Genomic DNA, 23902 nt, shown 5'->3' with positions numbered 1-23902 from the left:
TCCCAAGATCTGTATGCATTCTTCTTACCTCATCCTGCTGCTGCCTTCAGAAAGGGGAAAAAAGGCAAATTCCCTTTCACAACTTCCTCGCTGTTAGGCAAGAGGACACTTACCAGGACAAAATGCACCGTGCAGCCCGTGACTTTGAACCCAGTTTGCAGGGATTGCTGATGGACATTTCCACCCTTGATTGCTGGGAAAAGCGATGGGGAAGCATTCAGAATTTTCCCTAGACATTGGCGTGAGAGAAAAGAAAAATCAATTTGAAAGGAATTCCCTTCAAGTGAGATGTGATCATCAGTTCAAACTGACAGCAGTCAGCACCAGTGAGGAGCTCAAATGGTCCCAGTAACAGTCAGGATGCAACAGGGCACGTTCACATTTAAAAGCAAAAATGGATGTGGTTTTATGATCTCTTTGGAAATCTGGGTGGGGAAGTGCTGCTCTGATCTGAGGAAATACTACTCTTCCAGGAACACAAGGGATGGTGGGCAGGCTTTCCCAGGCAAGCATGTCTCAGCTGAGGCTGAGGACCTCATTTGCTGTTGCAGCTACGGCCAGAGAGAGTCACGAGTCTCTGCCCTCTCAGGTGACCAGCCCTCGTGCTGCAGACAAGGTGCTTGGAAGCAGAGGGCTTCACACTGCAGCCTCACGCTGAGCCCCTGCACGGACGGAGGTCATTCTCACTGGAAACATGATTCCCTAAGAAGCCTGTCCACGTGCAACCTGCACGGTCAGTAATGTCTGAGCAAGGCCTCAGGAGCCAGTACGTGGTGCCAAGAGGAGGGGACAGGAGCATGCATTCCCTCCTCTGCTGGCCTGCATGTAAAGAAAACTCTGCCCCAGAGCAGCGCAGAGCCATCCTCACCGAGGGAGCTGCAGCAGCTGTGTGTCCAGCACACTGCACAGCAGTGCTAGGTGCAGCCCTAGGAGGGGGACACATTAAGAAATCACCTCCCCTCGCAGCTTTCTGTGAAACAACTGCAGGGAGCAAGTTCTCACAACTCCCCAGCACAGCTCCTGGACAGACAACACAGAACCAAACTTCTGCCTGCACTACAGGCACTTCTCCTTCCCAGTAGGAAGGCAGAGAGACCAACTCCATGACACTGCTTTTGCCTCCTCTGTTACTTCTTGTGCCAGCACAGGGCACTTCGCTGTTAGTGCACAGAGTTGCTGGCTGGAATGAATACAAATGATAGCCCTGATGATTTACATCCAGTCCTCAGTGTCAGCAAGGCTGAGAGAACTTTAACTGTAAGAGGAAGAAATGTGTCTGTAATCCTAGTACAACTAAGCATCTGTATTTTAGTGTCTCTTTTACAGAGCTGTAGTTTCTTACCTTTCCATTTCCTGAGGAAAGGACTGGACAGAATTCTCATAAATCCTGAGAGACATATCAGTTCGACAGCAAATTCTTCAAGAACTTGGTCAATTGTGCTGTCAAATTCAGAGCGACTCCCGTATAACTTATGATCAATCACCTGAAACATTAAAACACATCAAAAGCTATATCAAGGAAATAACTTCATGTGAATGAGAGCAGCTACTTGAGCAACAAAGGCAAAGCAGAACTGATTAATTCCAGAACACTCAAAGAATTAAAGAGTTATGAGCTTGCACATTATTCAGGATATTTTTGATTTTCCCGTTCATATCAACATTCCTGGGAACACCCCAATCACTTGTTAGTTAATGCAGGTTGTTTCCCACAAAGTGTAGTTTTCTACTACATGTAGAAAATCTGCACAAAGAGAAATAAAGAGTGAAAAAAAGAAACTTGGGTAATATGGAGTAGAAGGAAATAAGGGTGAAGGAATAAGGAAATAAGGGGGAATCTTCAAAAGATATTGATCTCCGGAACATCAGCATCATCACCAGTCAGTCTGTAGGTGCTTACTGAAAATCATTAATTTATCTAGAAAGACAACAAACTGACTGGACATCCCATGTAACAGGAGGAGTTAAGTCTTGTTTTAGTCCTACTCAGCCCCTTCTCCCTGATGCCCCACGTACGTGTTGATTCCTGACTGCTCACAAAGACATTCAAATAAGGGGCTGCAGAACCATCTTACTGTTATCTTTGGGAAAAAAAAAAAAAAAAAAAAAAAAAAAAAAGGTTACATTATGTTAAAATTCATTCATAATTTCAGTCTTTATGCTGCCAGAAAAGAAAAAAAGAGAAAAAAAAAAAACCAGTAACATGGATCCAACTCAGCTGTTACGGAAGCTTGTTGAAAACTTTTTAATACATGGAGAGCCTCTAACAGCATTTATTCCCATCTGTGCATAGCTGTACACGTACAATAACTTCTCTAAAACATAAAACATTAGAAAGAGGAGTTCCTGGTGGGCTGCATTTGAAATTGCAAATCATTCAGTGTTTTCAAAAACCACCTTCTCTGCTTTGCCAAATACGTTGGCATGATGTTATTCTCTTTCTGTATCTCTGCTTTATGAAACAAACCAGTGAAAGTTTCCGTAACACTTTACTGACCAAAAGTAGAAGAGACTTGGATGGTGCTGCTGAAAGTGACTGAGCACACAGGATGGTCTTTCTATGAAGGGATGAGCCGAGGAGGCAACATGCTTCTGTGTTTTGCAGAGCCTGAAATCTTACTGACTTCTCTTAGAGCTGTAAGTTGCTTGGGCTACAATTTCAGACTGAAATTATCAAAGCATTTGCAAGAGTAAAACGTAAGCATACTAATTTCAGTGAGATCTAACACATCTCTAAATGTAGGCACGTGCTTATTTTAAGTCCCTTCCTAACTCTGGACTGTAACGCTCACTGAAGAGACAGGAGAGACTCACAGCCTCCAGCGAGTGCTGTGTTAGGCCCGTACAGCTTCCAGCTCTGTCTCTGCTGATACCTTTGACAGTTCTGTGCTACATCCACTCATTCACACAGAAGATCTAAACAGATGTGAAACACGAATTCTCACCAAGCATTACGTTACAGACCTACAGATTCAGTAAGTGTGAGCTGGTGCTAGAAGGGAAACGGGTGCCTTTACCCTGGTGGGAATCCCAGCACGGGCTGCATTTCGTAGTTCCTCCACACCGGACTTGTTGGAGATGACGAGCACAACTTGAGCACAACTGCCTGGTTCTTTTGCATAATTGATGAGCGCAGCAAGATTTGTGCCTCAAATGCAAAGAGAGCAAATATTTACAAAATAGATGAGCATCTATATCACTGAGAAGTGACTCTTAGCCCTATTTAATAAAAACATTTGTGTCAAGGACTGCACAAATGGAAGAGGAGAAAGCAATTTATGCAGTAAGAAAGCTCATTTATTAAGCAGTACAAAACACCTGCTTGACTTTCAGTCAAAGCATAGCCCTACTTTTAGAAAGCTCCATAGAAAAAAAAAAACAAAAAAACAAGTCAAGGCAGATGCATTTACATCAGGGCTGAATTCAGCCTCTCCTTTGTATGAGCATTTCTCTGTGTGACGATAAACGAAAGCTCACCTGTCCCAGAGACGAGAACAGCTACTTTAACTTTGTTCCTTCTGGGCTGGTGTTGACTCTCTACAACAGCATTATTCAGCAGGTGCTGGGGGCTGCTGAGCTGCAGAGCTTCAAGAAGATTCTTGACTTTGATGTGAGAACCTCCTCCAGATATGTGAGGAAAACAAAAGTAAAATACTTCAGATCTTACTTTCCCATCTATATTTAATTGGTATAGCTCATTAGTCATAAGTTTCAATTGACAAAACCTATCAGCAATGAACTTATGCTAACACTGACTGAAGTTAGTGTTAGTCACTTGCAGAAGGAAGACTTACTACCACCAGTGACTGCACACAGCTGTGGCCTATCCTCGGCCTTTATGTGGGATCCATATGAGTTGGGAAGGGGCTGGAAAGGAGGTGTGTTGATTACCATGATTGTGATAAAATATAGTTGACTAAATAATGTTAAAGTCCTTACAGACAGCCATCAGAGGGATTTCCTCAAGCCTCAACCAGGCACCTAGGTAAGGCACCATTCAAGTAATGTCACTCTGAAAACAAGTCATTCACTTCTCACGGTATTTAATAGTGAAATCTAGATGTAAAGGCACCAAGTGGCCTCAAGCCTAGCAAAATGACGGAAGATAGATGTGAACTACCCAAAACTTGCAACAGAACAGTTCCTACAGAGCTGAGCACAACTTGTACCTCCTGGGAGATGCTCAGCGCTTCACAGAATCACATTTACACAACTCTCCCTCTATCAAGTTAAAAATAAGTAGTGCACACCTAGGTGGAAACATCTCTGAACGAGGATACAGGTGAATCTTTCAGTCAAAGCACACTATTTAATTTTTGTGTCTTCGTTTCCACTAAGACACCTGCTAACAAGGTGTCTTACACCTGCTAACCTGTGTGACAAGGGGCAACAACTTCCCCGATCAGCCAAGCTTCCTCATGTCTCTGTACATCCTTGAGAACATGCTGGGCCAGCTCCTTCTGCACAACCAAGACCGCCCCGATCCCACAATTAAATGTCCAAGCCATCTCCTCCTCAGACAGGTTTCCCTCTTTGTAAAGCCAGCAGAAGATTTCAGGAATCTTCCAACTAAGTGCATCTGAAAATAAGATTGAAAATTGGGTATGGTCAGCACAAATGTTTGCTACCCATCTGCTGTTGCACACAGTGGTATATTGTGAGAGCTGTTAGACATATATTCTTGATATTTTAAGATCTTTTAGATATTTTAAGCTATTTTAGATATTTTAAGTGCCCAGTAAGGACACTGATCCAACTTCCAGTCATGCTTATGGGTGCTGCTTAGGCAGAGGTTTCTTGACACCATTGTGCAAGAAAAGGGATCTCTAGGCTTTCTGAGAACACATAGGAAATGACGGCACATTAAAACATACCCATCCTTGATCAGCCAGATCAAATGACTTACATCTCTTCTGTAAGAGATATAGAAGCCATGGAACAAAACATCTGGCTTTTTTTGGGCTACCTAAGCAGTTCCTAGTCTTCTGTTTTGAAGAAACAATGACTGGTATAAGCGTGCATACTTATGTGTGTTAGCAGGCAGACTGGAACAAGGCTGATTATTAGGAAGCATGGATGGGCTTTCACAGTGACCCTACTCATGCAGGCATGTCCTTAGCTTCTCTGTAGAAAGTCTGATGGTATAGACTCACCACTTTGACTTCACTTTAGAAAACAGACCCCTTGGATTGTTATCTTGTCCATGGTTCTAGCCACTCATAAGCAAGCCAGGCACCACTTTAGTAAGCTGAGTTTATTTCTCTTCTTTCTAATTTCATTCTAGAGAAGTACAAACTCCTTCCTTCTCCCCTTCCTATCACCTTAATATTTTTGGACTCTCATCAATATGTGTGGTTGTTGTTTTAATTTTGGTTTGGTTTGGTGCTGTTGTTTTAACTTCCTAATACTGTTCCCAATTTTGGCTTCAATAGAAGAAGTTTTAACTTAGATGTCAAATTCTAATCTGTTGTGAAGAAGTTACTGCCGACCACAAAATTGCAGTAAGTGTTTGTCTCTGTCTGTGTACACACTGTGGAGTAAGTCATGCAAATTAGTTATCTCAACAAGCTTCACTGTTTGGTCAAAATTATTAGTATATAGAGAGATTTTGCAGAGCACACAGTTTTCTCAAATCCCTTTTGTTCTAGAGATAAGCTGCCTTCAAACTCTCCTTAAATTCCCCTCTCCAACAAGAGGCTGGTGCTCATCAGTTGATGCCTACTCGAAATAGGAATGTTTTTGGCCATCTGTATGGGAGGGTTGACTTTGGGTTGTTCAGCCTCCAGCTTTGTATACACAAAACATGTCTGAGGGTCTCTATAACTGAAGCTGAAAAGTCAAGTCTATGCTGTATATAAATTTTGTCAACCAGAAACAGTCATCTTTGATATTTACCCAGGACAGCACTGACATGTTCTGGCAGGACTCTGGAGATGCCTTCCAGCAACCCTTCCTCAGCAATAAAGGCAAAAGCCTTCACGTGCCCCGAGCGAAGAACAGGCAGCAAAGACGGACTGTACAGTTTTGCTGGGGTCAACAATACATCTCCTGCAAACAAAAGTGTCAGTTCAATCAGATTGTTAAAAAATACATTAGGCATTTGGTGAGAATGCTTCTCTGAACAGGCTCCCTTCTGATCTTTGTGGCACACAGCCTTGGGAAGTAGCAAACAGCACCGGTCCACTCTTCCAAAACTAAGGAAGCAAGACATACACCTACCCCAAAGACTGCATAACCCTAATCCATCCTGAAATAAATAACTCGTGGCAGCGCCTAATGTCTGGAAATGTCTGGACGCAATTCATTTGGAGGTTTGCTTTTGAGAAAGAAGATGTTGTACCTAGAGTCTTGTCACCACAGCTGCCAGGCGCTGGGGAGGAGTAGTATAAAGAGGACATTAAGAGTATCTTCCTTATGATGCTAAAGCCACGGCCGTGGATCCCAGAAGAGGCCAGTCCAATGAACACATCCTCCTCATCAGCTCTCTGCAGCCCCAAAAGCATCTGCCCTCGCTCCACTGCACCAACCACAAAGCCAGCCAGGTCATACTCTCCAGAAGAATACATGCCAGTCACCTCAGCCATCTCCCTGCCTAAGTGGGGAGAAAAAAGCAGTCAGCTCTACCTGTAAACATGTTTTATTGATAACTTTAAATCTGTGGCATCTCCTAAAATAGACAATGTATCCAGGACAGTTCTAGAGATGTACAGCCTAAGCAGCACATTCAGATGCATTTTAAAAATCCTTCTCAGTTTCTTAGGTCATGGCTTCAATAAAACAAAACTTTATGAACTTACTGAAAGAAGAAGGCATTCTTGTATTTCATGCTATTTATCTGACACTTTCTTCTATGATGGAATATCAGAGAGGGAATGAAAACATGTAGCACTTCAAGAATGTAAGGCATGGGCAATTTTGCTCTCCTTTATACAAGGATAAAAAAAGGGAGAGACAGGATCCAAATGCACAAATAGCAAAGATCATCCCTCTGTGCTGACCCATTTTAGAAATGAGGAAGAGTTTGTGCCCAAATGCTTGCCTTTTTATTTTCCCCCAAACAGAAACCAACTGTTCCAAGATCACTTAATTGTTCTGCCTACAAATTCTATTCACTGATAATAATTTTAATGTCAGGACCTTCAAATATCAAAGAAGAAGTGTGTTCATACCTAGGAAAGCACACCCTGCATTTCTGCATGCTTCAGCTATTCCTTCTTTGATTGTTTGAGCCACCTCGACATCAAGTTTACCACAGGCAAAATATGTGAGGAAGAAGAGGGGCTCTGCTCCTTGAGCCAGGATGTCATTGACACACACGGCAACCAGGTCCTGCCCTATGGTGTCATGTCTCTTACACGCTTGCGCAACCTGCAAAACATGGGAGGGAGCAGCAGTGGTGACAACAGAGACGCAGAACTCAGACGTCAATCAGACAAATAAGCAGATATCTTCTTCTTTACCCTGATAAGAATCACAACAGAAAACACCGTGGAAGATACCTTCAAGAAAAATCAAGATCAAGAGAAACCATCTCATTTTCTCAAAGAGAAAAAAAAAATCCCCCCCCCCCCCCTTTTTTTTAAAGATTAATTCAAATTCTAACTTCAGCTACCCATAAATTGACATTTGGGGTTGTTTGTTTGCTTGCTTTTTGGAAAGCTATGTCAAATCCAGAATAAGGGGTGTCTGAAAGCAGTTACCAATTCCTGGGACATCCAACCTACAGAACATCCTAGCAATTTCTGAAAAGAAGACCAGGTTGCTTAAACATTATTGTGTGTTTTGCTTCACTTTTGCCTACTAATTTCAGTGGGCTACATAGCAAAACTGAAAGAATGTCATTAAGCAGTTTGCTTGTTCTTCTCCAAGCCCACAAGGAATGAGATTCTCCTCTCCCACCCTCCACAAGGAGTCTTTTCATCCCAGCTATCTCATATCACAGACAACAAAAAGGGCCTGGTCTATAGGTAGGTCTTCCAGAAAGGAACATCTTGGTTCCTTCAGGAAGGCTGTTATTAGGTTTAAAATAAATAAATTATCAAGTTATTTGCACCCTACGAGTAATGAAACCTAATTCAGGCATGATGGCTTCTACAAAGTAGTGCCATTTACACTATTTTAATATAAACAGAAGTTTCTGCACTGCCAGGGATACACCAGAGCAGTTTTGTTTGCACCAGCTACTGATGTAGAGGTACTGTTCCAACTCACACAGTGAAATTTAGCTTTGTTAGTTACCACTTCAGGGTCTGAAACAGGCCAAAGACTGCATATGTATGGATAAATTTTCAAGGTAACTACCTCTTACTAACAAAGCTTTATCATTTTAGTCATACCAGTGCAGAAAAGCCCAGCCCTGAAGGACAGGCAATGGCAAAATGCAGACGAATGCTATCACTGGCTTCAAAGTGATAACACAGCAACACCCACGCAAAATTGGAGTTTGATTTACAAGCCTGACTTCTTTCACCATCTGGTTGACTTAGAAGTGCTGTGGAAACCAGTCAGCTCACATCCTTTGTTGCATTATAACAACTCCTTCTCCCTGAGGCAGTAACAATTCATATAGGCATTGGACAACTTGTTTTGTCCAATGACCCAGTGAGGGTCTCAGAACAGTCTGGGAATGTCTCTCTGCCATGCTTATGGGCAAATACCCAGAAGAGCCAGCAGCAATTGCTTTTTCATGCTCAGAGGTGTTCAGGAATGTCCGACTGCAAAAGGCTGCCTGGTTTATTCTCGGCCTCCTGTTGGTGCAGGAAGTCACACCACATCATCTCATTAGTAAAGGTATAAACACCTACCTGAAAAAAATAACTTGCTTTAGCTGTGAAAGGCAGCTTCAGACCTCCACTCCTCTGATGGCTGAAAGCTGCCTTCTGATTCCCTATGTAAATATATTCCCGGTTCAACTGACACTGTGTTTTGGTATAATTAGCAGCATTTAGCTACTGGCTTCTCTCTCCCTTTTATGTTTATCTCCTCCATCCTTCTTTTCCTCCAGCACCCTGACAGAGGTAATAATGCTGCCTCTCTGCATACAATTTATTAAGCTCAGCTTGACAGTAATAATTTCAGTATTTTTCTGTACCAGTTTCTCCCTGAATTGATCTTTATCAATGCCAATGGATCCTTTAATTTATAGCAGAAATTCTGGTTCTTAGTTCCTCAAGTGCGTGGCTAAATGTTCTGTTTTATTATCATTTCATCACAAAATATACATATTCTCCAGATTCCCAAATGACACATGCCTTGCTCGAGTGATCACCTAAGAAGTCCAACTGACCACTGCAGTGGACTTGGGATGTACTTAAAAAGCTCAGAAGGGTGTAAATGATACAATTTGCTGTGGTGTTTAAACAGTCTTGGGAGATAACATGAGCTTTGATGCAGTCAAGTTGCAAGTTACCTGCAGTTTAGATCCAAGGCCTTTAGTTTGAGATACCAAGATGGGATCATCATAACCAGATGCCTTTAAGTCGAAGAAACCTGTAAAGCCTCTTACTTCTGAATGACTGCCTGTGAAATAGAAATATGTAAAGGATCGTTTTAAAGTCAATAAAAAGACCCAACATACTCACCAAGACAATATTGCAAATTATGGTTTCTCGGACAAGACAGCATTGTGTCCACTGACAAAACATGCACAGCTTTGTGAAGCAGGGACCCTGAAATCATGTATTTCATCGTGCTGTAAACAGATGGTTATTATTCTGTGTTTGTGACCTATGGATTGTGCATTAAAAAAAGGGATAAAAAATACTGAACTTTTAACAGTTCACTTTTTTTTTCTTCATGTGACTCCTTTTTCTAAGGGAAAAAAAAACAACAAGAATTTTTCCTCAACAGATCACTATTAAGAGTAAAGGACAAATAACAAGTGCAGGGATTGTTAGCCACATCGTAACAGCTGTTTGGATATTGTACTCATGTGTACATCTGGTGGGATAACTTCTGCCCAGTGATGTACAAAACTATTCCATTAATCCAGGAGTTATTCTGTTCACTAGACCACCCTTGAAAAAGTGCACTCATTCCCATGTTAAGCCCACTATCTTTTAATTAAGATTTAAGGAGGGATGAGGAAGAAATTAGAGCTTTCCTTCTTCATGGTGAGCCCAGCCCACTTTCTCTAACTCAGTTTCAATGCCAAGAGAAGATTTGTTCAACTTCTGGGATAAAAAATAGAAATAAAAAAAGTTCTGGTTTCACTACTGAGGAAATTCAAAGATTGTTCCTGATCTTACCTGATCTGGTACCACTTACAATTGATCTTTTTGGCTGATGAAACAAAACATCATTGGTTATGGCTTCCACACATCTCTCTTTGTATATCAGACCCCTGCGGGGAGGAAACGACATGCTAGCAGCAATAGCGACATTTTCATAGACCACCACTGATCACACAAACGATAACATCAGACAGAGCTTTGGACTGGCATCTATTTCTGCTCGTGCCTTTGCTTACATACAGAGACTGTTTGAGAAGCCGTATACCCCGGTGGCCAATGTCCTTCCTGTAAGTGGCACCCTTGAAACGAATGGCTGCTACTCCCCTGTTGGCTTCTCCCAGTGCCTTCATCAGATCCTCCTTAACAGCGGTAATGGAGAGGACTCTGCCGCCACTTGTAACCACTCTGCCATCCTTCAGCGTTGTGCCAGCGTGGAACACCTGCAGCCCTAACTCTTTGGCTTGAAGCAGCCCTGCAAAAGCAAAAGGAACTCTGAGTACTTTTAACCACGTACCATGTTGGCAAAGCAGTGAAGACTGAAGTCCTTTTTTCAGTTGAGAGAGAAGAACGATGAAGCTTCCCACTTTACCTTTCCTCTGAGAAACAGCATTACCAGTCATTCCCTTCTGAGCCAGCCAGTAAGGACAGGGATCACACAGGAACAAAAATAAGGGATCCAGGTGCTACAGGAGAACATTCAACTACCCTCTGCCATGGCAAAACTGTGCTGAATATTGTAATTGCTGAGCTTTCCATGAAATGCATGAAATCATCCCACAATACACAACAATTGACTGCTTGGACTCCCTTTTCTCCCTGATACTAAACCATTCATGTTAGTGTTACCTCAGCACTGCCCTAGCCATTCTGCTGTGCCTACTCCACATAATTCCCTACCATACTTGGAATCTACTCTACAATCACTTGCAGGTGGCTGTCTGAGGGCTAAAACAAATGATTTATTTTGTTCTTTTAATGTGTTTCCATGCATTTTCTTCTCAGCGGGAAGCAAATTCCTCAGGGATTTTTGAGAGGATCATATTTTAAGAAGATAAGGGAAGAGGAGGAACTGCTGCCATCCCCTGGAAAAAGCAAAACAAAACATGGTTTTCCCCTTGCTATCAGCGAGATAGATTTTATAAATGAGTAAAAGGAACCTTTTTACTTGCTGGAGGTACAGGGTGTTGCATCACCACAGCACTGCACTGACAAGGTCAAAGCTGAGCCCCAGCTGGCCTTGCCGCAATGGAAACCTAACTCCTTCTCGTCGTGTCTTAAGGAATACTCCAGAATAAATGTTTGTTAGTTAAGCCATTAAAATGTGGGATTTGATGTGAAAAACAGAAAGATGTGAATAAAGCCCCCACAACTCCACGGCTTGGAGTACAATAATAAAATAATGGATTAAATTTCCTTGCTTTGACCATCTTTTTTTTTTTTTTTTTTTTTTTTTTTTTGTGATCAACAAGCAGGGTGGTCACACTATCTCACATGGATGTACCATGGTTGTCCCAGGAAGATTTAACACCCCATCACCTTCTTATCTCAGCAGCCAGCTACAGACTGAGCTTTACAGAATGATGCTGTTTTAAACATTGAGGCCCTGTGCTACTTTGGACAGGAAGCATTTCAGCTGAACAATCTTACTGAACAGTTATTTCTTCCACAAGGACAAGGAGTGATTGATGAAGGCAGATTCTGCAGAGCGCGAGGGGTGGGATGAAGGAAAGCAGTACAGCTCTCTGGGAGAAGAAGTAAATGCAAGCTTTCTGAAGTGCTAGGCTGCAAGGAAATAGTGAACAAGCTTCTCAAGTTACCTGTTACTTCCATGCCTTTGTCATAGTCTCCCGGGTATCCTGGACTTGCCATGACCACACACACAGCTGTACTGTTTTCTGACCAGGCTGGCATGAAGCTGCAGAGTTTGCCATCAATTGTTGCTTGAATCACTTCATACAAATCATTTTTAAGCAGTGGAAGGATTACCTGCATAAAAATTTTCATGGTGATGGAAGTTAATTCTTATTTTGCTGGCTTACTGAGAATCACCTTAGGGAAAATTCAATTAACAGAATAAAACCTGTAGCTGCCAAACTGAAAATACTGGATTTCCCTATATCTCTAGATTTGGAACCCATTGGTGAGCACTAATTTGCAACATCTCTTTGCAACAGGCAGAAATTTGTAACATGATGTGAGATGATGGCACATGACTTTAGGCCCCTCCCAGTACGCTTCTACCCAGAAAAATAAGATTGAAGGAACAGCTCTTTAACTTAAATTCTTTAACTAGTAATTCACAGAAGCTGACTAGCTAAAATTTTAAATTACTTCTTACATCACCTAAGACATTCTCTTTCTGATCTGCATGTTGAGGGAAGGAAGACATAAATCCAAATATTTTATGCATATTTCCCAGGAGGTAAGATATAACAGCCAGAGGCAAAAGAATGAAGCATATGTAAGCTTCCAGTATCTGTCACTCACCTGGCACTGAGGGTCACCAAACTGACATTTAAAGTTTAAAATTTTCACACCATCTTTGGTAAGCATTAACCCCGTCTGCAGCACACCTGCTCAGAAAAAAAACACAATCAGGAAAATGAATTTAAATGTTCATTTTTCAAGAATTCTTTGAAATGCAACATACTATTTATTTCTGCTAACTGTAAGAAATTAGGAGCAGGGATTCAGCAAGCAGTTTGACACAAGTCATAATAAATCCACAGTAAGCAGCAAAGTGGCTAGCAGCAATGTGATGAATATTGCATCACATTTTAGACTGAATACAATGGAAAGCAACCTCTCTGCATCAGAAAGGCAAGTTCTGCCTTCTGCTGCAGCCCTCTAATTGCAGCATTCAGAGATCAGATGGAACTGACGGGATGAAAAAAAAAGCAAACAGTTCCCATAAAAGACCATTACGTAGACCTTGCAATTTTCTTACCATTGAGTGTGTTACTGTAATGCATAAATATAGATATGTAACTCTGTGTTCAGGCAAAAACGCCAAACCAAAATTCATAACCACTGCTAATAAACAAAAACAAATGAATATTTACTGAAGTTGATACTCTGTGATTTCTATTGCAACACGCACATGAATATGGTGATCTAAAGTGGGCCTTTAATTGTCTAACTGGAAAACCAATCTCTAGAGAATAACAAGTGTTAAACATTAAACCCCACAAAGCATCAGGTCCTCCACCATCATCCTGAAAATGCTCAACACCTACTTATTTCTTACTGCAGCACTGTAAAATTGTACTGAGCATTATAAAAATGTTACCAAATAGCAGAGAATACACTGCGTCTCTCAAGACTGGGACACAACTCTTCGCACATGTGTTGATAGTCTTCCCTACCAAGAAATTGTTGTCATAAAGTGACAGCTGTGAGCATCTCCTTCCTTTTTTCAAAACATTCTTAAGACAAAGATAACTCACATTGCTGTATCCAGAAGTGAACAGTATGCCTGAACTTAAGTACATCTAATACCTCAACCTACAAAGAAGCTGGTTGCAACTGTTTTAAAAACTGTTCTAATTTAATAAAAATACAGTATGTTTTATAGCTCAGTATTATTCAGACTGAGTGATTTCTAGCTAATGAGATTAATTTATTTTTAAAAGCAACAGTCATAGCAATCAAATGCAAGGGCCCACATAGTTTGCAAGCTTCCCACATTCTGACTGATGTTTTTGTTTTATAGCTAATAAGAAATATGTCTGTTAGTCAGTCTGCACTGAACAAAAAAAAAAAAAAAAAGCAGGCATGAGAAATCTCCTGAAATGGCATCTGAAGAAAAGAAGAAAGTTCTTCTCTCCAAAGGACGAGCTACAAAACAAATCAGTGAGGCTTAATACTGTGTGAAAAATGAATTTTTTGTTTGTTTGTTTTTGACAAAATTGTTTGGGAATCCAAAAGCAATCCCCAATAATGAAACTAATCTTGATTTTCAGTTGAATGCTTACTCACCTACGTATGCTGCTCCTTCTTGCCTCATACTATCAACAACATGTTGAAGGATAGCATCGTTGATTTTCTCTAGAAGAACTTCTGGAACCTGATGATCAACATCAAACTGTTTGAGACAGTGATGACACTTGCTGGACTAGCTCCTAGGACTTGGAAGGGCTGGGGTAAGTGAACGCCTCAGCTATGTTTCCCACAGTCCCACCCTCATCCAGTATGCTCCTTCCATTAGGGTGTTGCTGCCTGAAGGACAGATACACTGATGCTCTGTCTCCTGGGATTTTTTGTTTCTTTAGAGGGACAAGTTTAAGAAGGTTTGAGACACTGAAAACCTGTATGCAGTAAGATTGTTTCTGTACTTCCAGAAAAACACACTAATAGTACACTTGAGCAGCATACATACAACAATGTAGTCAGCTTTAAGAATTAACAAAAGTAAACCCATGGTTATGTTCAAGACAAAGACTCCAGGCAAGCAGGAAATTTTGCAGGGACATTTCAAGTGATGCTAATTGGAGCAGAGAAACAGCAAGTTTATAAGCAATGGAAAAAGTAAATGCCAAATTTAGAAAGAAGGAAAAGGTAAACACCAAGTTTAGAGAGAAGGAAAAAATAAATACCAAGTTTAGGAATAATAGGAAAAGGTAAAAAAGAGTATTCCTCAGAACACTAGCTCACAAAATCCTAAAGAGCAGCTACTAAAGGTTGAGCCCTGTGTTACTCCTACACAAGCACAGCAACAATCAATTCCAGAAGAAATTCATCATATGTAACAGAAACAAAATTGGGCTCTAAAGGTGTATTAACCACAGGTGTGTGATCAGCCTTACTGCAGGCTGAGGAGGACGGCTATACCTGAGGAACCGGGCAGTAGGCTCCCATCCCTCCGGTGTTTGGGCCCTGGTCGCCATCCAATAATCGTTTGTGGACCTGGGCTGGAGGCATTGAGGCAACAGTGACACCATCCGTGAAGCACAGGCACTGTTAAGAGAGGCACAGGACACAGCAAACAGTGACAACATCCTGTCCTAAGGGAAGTTAACACTACTGGTCACAGATTGAGGTAAATTTGGGAATCTGCCAGGAATAGGTAGGAATCAAAGCTAAAAAGCAATGGGATCCATTTATTCTGCTCCAAGATTACTAAGCTCTCTTATTTTCAAATGATCAGGAGAAACGATGGCCTTCATAAAAATTCCTTTCTGATGAACTAGATCTCAACCTATCCGGCAAGACTTAGACATATGCCTGCCTTAAGACAGATAAATAGCCTTCCTCTGCTTGACAGAATTGCTCCTGTTTTGAGTATGTTTGAAGTTAAACATCTGTGCTTGCAAATCTGGGGCCTGAATGTGTGTGAGGCATTCTCAGTGCAGAACGCAAAGAATTTGTTTTCAGTTTTCGCCTGGCACATAATATACATGCTTAGCTTTTCTCCTGACACTGAGAAATAACCCACAGTAAGAAAAGTGCTAAAGTCGACACTAAGTATTAGCATAAAATTAATAATGTAACAAGAATGGCCAAGGCAAAGTCCATACAAACATGCTTTAGGTCACCTTAGGAAAAAACGATCAATTTCCACCTAAAAAGATCGCCACAGTTGCAGGTTTATGGCTAATGTAAAAGAAAATTCCACTGACAGGTTAGAATGACGTAAAATTACTTACCTTCCATAATTATTTATGTGAGTGTCAAATAAAACAAACAAGCCTACAAAACTATTTGAAACAGTATGTTTTTGTGTTTATGCATAAAGCACAGCAATAATGACAAGGAATAAAAGCAAATAACCACATCACTGATCACATACAGAAAGTTCTTCCCCTTGAAGAAGTTCTTCAATGACAACCACCTCTCCAAACATCCTGTCCTGCACAAAAACAAACAAACAAAAAGTTGTCAGTCAGTAAACACAGCATCTACTGGCTAAATCGTCTATTTTCTGTTAACAGAAAAGACAATGGATATGAAAAACGTCAGCTTGGTTGAATTCTTGTATGCTGAGAAAAGCTAACAGAATCTCATTTGGAGGTAATTAAGAGATGTTTAAATGCACCTTTTATCAGGCCCCAGGAGCCAAAGGAAAGTGGAAGACTTGGAGGGGCAGGAAGGTGGGACATAGTGTGGGAATGAGAGTCCAGTCACAAGCTCCCCAGAGCCCTGTTCAGTCCCCCCTGTCTGAGGGCAAACATGAGAAACCCCTCAGTAACCATAAGGGTGAGCAACAGGGGGAAAAGTCCCACAGTGATCAAACCTGACACACATGCAGACTGAAGTACTACACCTTCAGAAAGCATGCAGCCAATGCTAATGCAGAAGCTGGATGGATTCAGTCTGGGGGGTTCACCCTGTTCTTGGTCAACTAGGTGAATGACATTCCCGCTGTTTAAGTAAAGATTTCTCCACCTGCATAATCTCTTGGACAGCTCTGCAGGCTTCCTCCTTGCTGGCTGCAATAGTCACTTCTTTTCTAGCCGCAGGGCCCCTCGCCCGTACAACTCGTGCAGGAAAGTCTGTGCTTTAAATAAAAGAAAAATATTCAGTCATCCCTACTGCATCCAGTGAAAGGCACATTTTTAAGCTCAATTCTCCCTACATCCTTCCATTTTTCTAAATGGAATTTAGAGGAATTGAGGAATAATGCATCAGAAAAGCACATTTCCTGCTAGTCCATCCTGTCACAGATGTGAATGGGCTCTTATATCCCTCAGCACAGGACTGAGGACTGGAAATCCATGTGTTCTGTTGGTTCTGACACCAACTCAGTGTATACACTTGAACAAGTCACCTAACACCTTGCAGTTTCTTCCTCTTTTCCCTAAATTGGGTTACTATTTTACTCCTGTCATAGGGCTGGAAAGATGAACTCACTGATGATTTATAGGCTCACAACACCACGTTATAGTACATAAATCTACAAACCACTATGGAAGTTCTGATTAGGGTTGTAAGGTTAAGGCTGAGCTAGGTCTTGCACATAAAGGATACATTAAGCCCTAGTGGATTAATGCTGTATCCACAGAATTGATTTGCTTACTCTTAAAATAAATCTGGAGGAAAGGATAAAAATAAAAAGAAAAAAATAAAAAGTATAACATATTTTAACTACACTTTATCTCTTCACCTCTCTCCAGGTTGTGGACAGTGAAATGACACTTTTGAAGAGCTGATTCATCACACTAATCTATTTTCTGAAACATCTCGTTCCTCTTTTCCACATTGTGATTTATATTTGGATAAATCACAAACCCAAATTTTTACAAGCAGCCAACGTAGGTTCACACAGAGCTCCTTCATTCCAGAGCTCAATATGCTGACTTGAGATACAGTTTTTGTTTTTAAAGTCTTAGGCATACTTACAAACCTACAAGTTGTTGTTCTGTTTTTCTGCATGGCCATAATACAGACAATGCTGTTACAGCATTGAACAAAGTCAGTAAAAAGTTTTTTTGTTTTGTTTTGTTTTGGTTTTGTTTTTAATATACCACATGTAATATACAACAGCAAAGACAAGGAGTTTGTGAAACCAACACACAGACCAACGTGGGCCTCTGTAGCTGAACACAACAGCTGCTGTGACACTGGATCTAAACAGCCACAGTGGGAAGTTATTCTCCCACATGATGTCCCGTGATTTCAGAGGATTACTGCTCAAAATACTCGCAGAGATAACCAGTTGCATTTCTCTTGCATGTAGAGAGAGATGTTGTGTGTCCCTGAAGAAATAGGAATATTGTCTTTAAGTTAGGAGTATTTGGCCAGCCCCTCCCACATCACTCTATAGAGATGTAGCTGTTTTCTGTCTGTGTAGAAATGATTCCTGCCCTTACACAAAAATAGATTTAAATCATTTTCTGTGCCACATTCCTTTGTTTTAAATGGCTAAAGAGCATCCTGAAGAAGCCGATTAAAAGGAAGAAGACCTGTGATCTGTGAAGAGAAAAATCAACCTCTTAAAGTATCCTGCACCTTTGTCATCTGTCTTTTATCACAAAACTGATTCAAAAGTATTCAGTAGCTACTTGAAAAGCTTGACAGTTGAAAAGAAAACACTAACTCACTAGTTCTAGGTAACTATCATGGGTGAAGACTAAGTGCATAGATAACTTGATAAAGGAGTTTTCAGTATCCAAATATTTACCTAATAATAAACCTACAAGCTTCCTGGGGATTGGTAAAGGCTTTCCATCTTGCTGTTGGGATCCCATGTCGATCCAGAAAGGCTTTGGCAAAACTGGTGTTGGATGCTAGCTGGGCTGCTTTTGCAGATGGTCCAAAACACCTAACTCCAGCTGCTCGCAAGTCATCAACAATCCCTAATTATCAAAAATAGCGAAAGAAGAAGAATAGCAAGTTGTGTCTTTGGAAACATCATTCTGACAAAATGAACACTACATAGACACTGCAGTAGTCTGTTAACACATTTCAATGTCTCAAACAGCAAATTAATCCTTAAAATAAGGTTCTGAATATCCAGTGATCGTCTTCATTGTTTAGTTTTAAGAGGTCTTTAGCTCTTTTTATTAATAAGCCCAGTCACAGTTACCAACCCATGGCTACAGTTAGGACTGTTTGGTACTTCTGTTCACTATTTTAGACATGGAGATCTTACTGTACTACATTATAATAAATGTCAGTGATGGTTTGGGCACTGTCGCATATAGCAGCAATGTTAGGACCATTGCAAGAAAACTCTTTATGTAGCCAAAAGCAGAGGAAGAAGAATACTTGTAACCATCACTGATTTGTGATCCTGCATGATTTCCCCTGCTGATTTCTAACATTTAAAAAGCAGCATACAGCTATCCAGCAAAATATTGTCAGCTGCCTTTAACCTACATCTACAAGATACTCCAAAATTTCTTCCACTTCAGTTCAATGAAGTCAGTCTGTGTATTATGATCCTAACGAGATCGTTTTAAAGCAAGATGCAAGGAGCTGATTTTTATTGCCAAGATAATTTATTCCAGCTTACCAGCTGCCAAAAGAGCTTCTTGTCCAACTAACACAAGTCCAATATTATGATCTTTGCAGAACTGGGTAACAATAGTGTGATTGCTCACTAATACAGCTGAAAAGGAAAAGGATGTATAATTAAGCTATCCATACAAAGCCTAAATAAGAGATGGAAAGTGAGAGTATCAATGTTCCATCTCCCTTAGAAGTATGATTAAAATACTAAAAGAGACCACAGGCCATGAATGGCAAAGTAAAACAAATCATATAATAATAATAGAGTCCAGAATGAAAAGTGAACATTTCCAATTTGCATTGCTGTTTTTAATACACATTTGCTAACTTATTAACTGCATTCAGTATAAACTTTTAAAAGTTGCTTATCATAACAGACTAAAATATTTAAAAAATAAAACCTTAACTGCATAAGGAAACTCAGCCTTAAGATCTGAGCAAAGATCTAATCAATGCCAGTGAACAATAGAACTAAATTTAGCCAAGCAGCCTAGGCAGACACCAAAGCAGTTCCTATCCAGCAGGTAATATCTCTGAGACTTCTGTTCCACTGCTAAGTTTGAATTAAATTGGTTGATGAATTCAAGCATAATAGTAGGAGGAAAGAGATGAGGTACAGAAATACACAGGCTCACACAAGCCTTGCTATTTTAAGAAGCTAGGCTAAAAATAGACACAACGTGATGCTTCATTAGGCAGTTCTAGTATCCAGAAAGAAAAGAAAACAAAACAAACAACAAAAAAAGGTGCCTTAAATAATTTGTAGTACCAGTAAAGGAAAAGAATAACTGTTATCTTCTATTGATTGAATGTAAACGCGGTCAGTTTTGTTTCAATTTCCACACATGTATTACTGATTGCGTGGCACAGTATTTGATTTTTCCCTCCCTTTTTACCTGAATTGGAAATTTTTCCATTGTCAGCTGTTCCTGCGTTTCCTGGAGCAACAAACACTTGTTTTACATGTGGGGACTGGGCCAGCTTCCAGGCCAGCGCATGCTCTCTCCCTCCACTGCCGATGACAAGCACCCGATCAGCCATTAGCCTGTGCAAACCCAAAGTCACCAGGTATAGAGTTACCTATTTACTTCACAAACCCATGTAAAAATAAGCAAAAAATGTATTAAAAAGATGGTAAATAGTATCAATCCACTTTGTATCAGAAAGGTATCTATAAGACATCAGAACACAGTGACTGCACCAGTAGCATCACTGGATGGCTGCAGCATTCATATTTTGGTTTAAATACTGACCACAATGAAATCATTGAGAGTTCTTCCACTTGTTTCAGCATAGTCAACATGTCCTCTCCTAAGTAGTCAGGCTGAAATAATCTTGTCATGACCTGGTCTCATCATGTCCTTCGCACGACCACACAGAACAGAACAGAAAGCTTCATACACATGCTCTAGGTAACTTACCAGATATTTCAAACTGAACACCCTGGTCAATCCAGGAACTTTCATGTGTGTAGTAAACATATTCAGTAATAAACAGCAAAGACAGTTTTCAGAACAGATTTTATACTTTGACAATTGCTAAGAGGGTAACTTGAGCAGAACAGCATGCCCAATAAAAGAACAACTGCTAATTTCACTACCACACTGACATTTAAATCAGTTCCTCCGTAATATTTCTAGGCAAATTAGTTTTGATTTATTTCAGAAATATTATCATACCCACCACAGTTCACATCTGCAAACGTAATTTTTCTGCATGTGCTGAGTGTAGACAAATGTCAGAAAGAAAAACAATCTCAGCACCTGACCTTTAGGGAAGATGCTATTGGCATAAACCAGTCCTTACCCAGGAAATTGATAATAAATTGAAGTCACCATAAAACAACAGCTTTGCAGGCAATGTCATCAGTCTTTTTCCAGGAAATCATGACCATTGGTTTGAGTTCATTAAATAGCTTCCAAAGGCAAACAGAAGCTAACTGTGTGCCACTGAGGTATAATATTTCAGAAAAGATGTTCACCGAACTGCATGCAATACATCAACAACCATGTTCCTAGTTCCCGAGACAGTATTAAGATGCCCTAACCTAACATCAACAAAAAGAAAATTAACTTTATATATTTTCATAGTTATTAAATTGTCCAAGTATAATATAAGTTCTTCAGGTACACTGTCCCAGGGAATTATCGACTGCTGGGGATTATCCAAGAGACTGTTAATCTTGTTCCTGGCAGAAAATCTAAGTTTTAGGTATTGCATTCTATGCATGTAAACACAGAGAATATCCTTAATACTCTATCAATTACCAGACCCACGTCCTTGAACAGACTTTTTTTTTTGTTGTTTTTTTTTCCCTTAATACTGGGTAACTGTGCAATATGTCAGCCTTTGTCTGTTGTTACTGCTTGACAAATAATTCTGGAGTCACAAGGAAGGTGCCGTGAGCTTAAAAGAAAAGGGTTACAACCTCTGTATCTATAACAAAGACATCAACATGATCTCTACAAAGTGTCACTGGACATTATGGTTATTAGTAAAAAGCAAAGTGTCTTTAAAAGCAAAACTATTTTTCCCTTACATATAATTTCACAATTCACCAAAGTTTTATTCAGCAGAATAAATTCAAATTCCTAACTAGAAACACAGTGAAACCAAGCAAGTGCCTCTTATCCTGTAGAAAAAATGTACATTTCCATTTCACATTATAGTGAAGACATTAAAAATGGTTTTTTTTGCAAAACAACTTGAATGCATGCTGGATGAAAAGAAAGCCGGTAAGACAGACAGTCCTAGAAGAAAGGTTGTGGAGAGGGATGTCTCACTTGAATCATCTACCCTTACCGTGTCAGACCCTGCAGTTTGTTCACACAAAAGGCTGAGGAGTCCTCCAGATGGATTTGAGTTCTTCCTTCTGCTCCTGCTTCAGATCCAAATGACTTTTGACTCCTAAAGCCAGGGAGAGGCTGAAAGAAGCAGACAGACCTGCATGCTGCCCCGTCCCCCCTTATGCTGTCTGACAGTAGCCTGGCTGAATCGCCTTAATGCCACCTGCTCTTCGAAACAGACCTCCCCAAAGACTTCAGCAGTGTGGACTATTCTCCTCTCTTTCCATTTTTCTTTAGCTAATGACAAAAACAACTCCTCCCCACCAATCAGTCCTACAATGTTAATAGCATTCAACGCTTAAAAAATGGTTACAACATGATACCAAAAGCTGAGATCATTGCTCGGTTCCCATGTTGTTAATAACAATACTATGTCCTCTAAAAAGTGATAAAATCTCAAAGACAACTTGTAAAAATAAAACATAGCTTTCATTGTCTACAGTTAAACAGAAATATTGCAGTTAAAAGCAGTGCACAACTCCCACAGATCTATTCTCTGCAATAACATATATAATCAGATTTGTATGTAAAGGTTATTTTAATATTTATCACATACTTGAATTGTTTCCCCCTTAATTACTACCCATTTTACCTTCAGAAGAAATTTAATACCAGCAACATCAAGGATAATATTTTATTCTCTACCAATTTCTACGCCATTCTCTTCAACATCCTATGTTCATGGTAGTATCTGAAGTCATTCAGTTAACACTTGACAAGCTCACAATGCCAGTACTCATTACTGAAAACAGAATCAAAGTATGCCAACATAACACTAACCAGTATCTTTGTGTCTTCAGGTCAGGTAATGAGAAATAAAAAAATACATTAACAGAGAAACAAGCCATTTCTTTCACACCTCTAGAACAAATTTAAAAGCAAACATTTGTTTAAAAATTCCATGCAATTTATGACTTGTGTACTGTTGGACAGATGCTGTACTTGAGCCTTCTGGTTTGTGGAGAGATGCATGCTACAGAAATCTTAAGCATCACGTAGCAAGTATTTGTAGACTTCCTTCCTCAGGTTTGCAGACTGTTTTACATGTTCTGTCTGTGACTAAACAGCAAGATACCAGAACTAGAGTCTTATTTCTTGTAAGATGAAAGGAGGATAAAATGTATCTCTCATTTGCAAGTTTTAGAAATTTGTTTTTATAAGACAGGATGTATGATGCGTTAACTCAGAAACAGAATTCCTGCAGCCCTGAAACACCTCTCTCAAGACATAATCTAAACTTGTACTTGTTCCAGCTGGTCAATTTATAACGCAATTGTTTGTTCAAGTAATTTTCTTAGGTCATGAACTGGATATGCAGCAGAGAAAGACAACACACATAGAAACTTCTAATTTCAAAATCTGACTTTTACAGAAAGCAAATTTGAAATAAAAAATGGAGAAAACTGATTTCTAACAAAAATAAAAGATAACCTCTCTGAAATAATGTGTTTTAGTGTTATTTATTCACCAAGATGGCATAGTGGCAAAGCTGTAAGAGGAAAAGCAGAGTATAATGCTGGAAGCTGTAAAATCAAGCAGACCACTCAATACTTTATTCTCTTCAAGCGTCAGTGACACCCCTTCACTGGCTGGATATGCAGTGTGCTCAACCATGTCCCATCAAGCACCACTAATTAAACACACAAGTTTATTTAATTACATATATATATATTGTTTTAATAATAGATGCTAGTGCTCAGAAATAGGAAACAAAATTTGCCTTCTGCCTACTGGACTTTTACTACGTGCACCTGGGCGTCCCTTCCAGCCTATGTACCTCAATGGTTGTGGGGCCTGGGGTTTTGTTAGTTGAAGCCCCACTGGCTAGCAAGGAAGAGGTATCAACAAACCCACCAGACGCCACAGCCCCTCCAG

At 40.2% G+C, this 23902-nt stretch overlaps 1 protein-coding gene across 6 annotated transcripts in view; it reads right to left on the bottom strand.

Annotated features, from left to right (window-relative positions):
- Positions 1 to 23902, bottom strand: part of LOC101790581 (trifunctional purine biosynthetic protein adenosine-3) — a 27916-nt gene extending 4014 nt beyond the window's left edge. For 3 of the 6 annotated variants that reach the window (XR_011804532.1, XR_011804533.1, XM_072026560.1), the window contains exons 1-21: positions 21984 to 23902; positions 20078 to 20226; positions 19186 to 19281; positions 18352 to 18526; positions 16617 to 16728; positions 16021 to 16080; positions 15063 to 15188; positions 14211 to 14298; positions 12720 to 12805; positions 12050 to 12218; positions 10473 to 10704; positions 10248 to 10342; positions 9410 to 9519; positions 7170 to 7368; positions 6341 to 6592; positions 5896 to 6048; positions 4373 to 4579; positions 3478 to 3621; positions 3018 to 3148; positions 1343 to 1484; positions 114 to 229 (exon numbers count right to left, since the gene is read on the bottom strand). Coding sequence is in view for 3 of the 6 variants with exons in the window: in XM_072026560.1 (XP_071882661.1) it covers positions 114 to 229; positions 1343 to 1484; positions 3018 to 3148; positions 3478 to 3621; positions 4373 to 4579; positions 5896 to 6048; positions 6341 to 6592; positions 7170 to 7368; positions 9410 to 9519; positions 10248 to 10342; positions 10473 to 10704; positions 12050 to 12218; positions 12720 to 12805; positions 14211 to 14298; positions 15063 to 15188; positions 16021 to 16080; positions 16617 to 16728; positions 18352 to 18526; positions 19186 to 19281; positions 20078 to 20222 (2838 nt within the window). In the remaining 3 variants the exon portion in view is untranslated. Of the gene's footprint in view, positions 1 to 113; positions 230 to 1342; positions 1485 to 2016; positions 2082 to 3017; positions 3149 to 3477; positions 3622 to 4372; positions 4580 to 5895; positions 6049 to 6340; positions 6593 to 7169; positions 7369 to 9409; positions 9520 to 10247; positions 10343 to 10472; positions 10705 to 12049; positions 12219 to 12719; positions 12806 to 14210; positions 14299 to 15062; positions 15189 to 16020; positions 16081 to 16616; positions 16729 to 18351; positions 18527 to 19185; positions 19282 to 20077; positions 20227 to 21983 lie in introns of those variants that run through there. The other 3 variants (XM_072026567.1, XM_072026571.1, XR_011804540.1) reach the window with 3 other exon arrangements.

Source organism: Anas platyrhynchos, chromosome 1 (assembly GCF_047663525.1).
Source record: "Anas platyrhynchos isolate ZD024472 breed Pekin duck chromosome 1, IASCAAS_PekinDuck_T2T, whole genome shotgun sequence".
NCBI classification, from domain to species: domain Eukaryota; kingdom Metazoa; phylum Chordata; class Aves; order Anseriformes; family Anatidae; genus Anas; species Anas platyrhynchos.
Note: the sequence above shows the minus strand (reverse complement) of the source record. Positions and strands in the feature narration are given on the sequence as shown.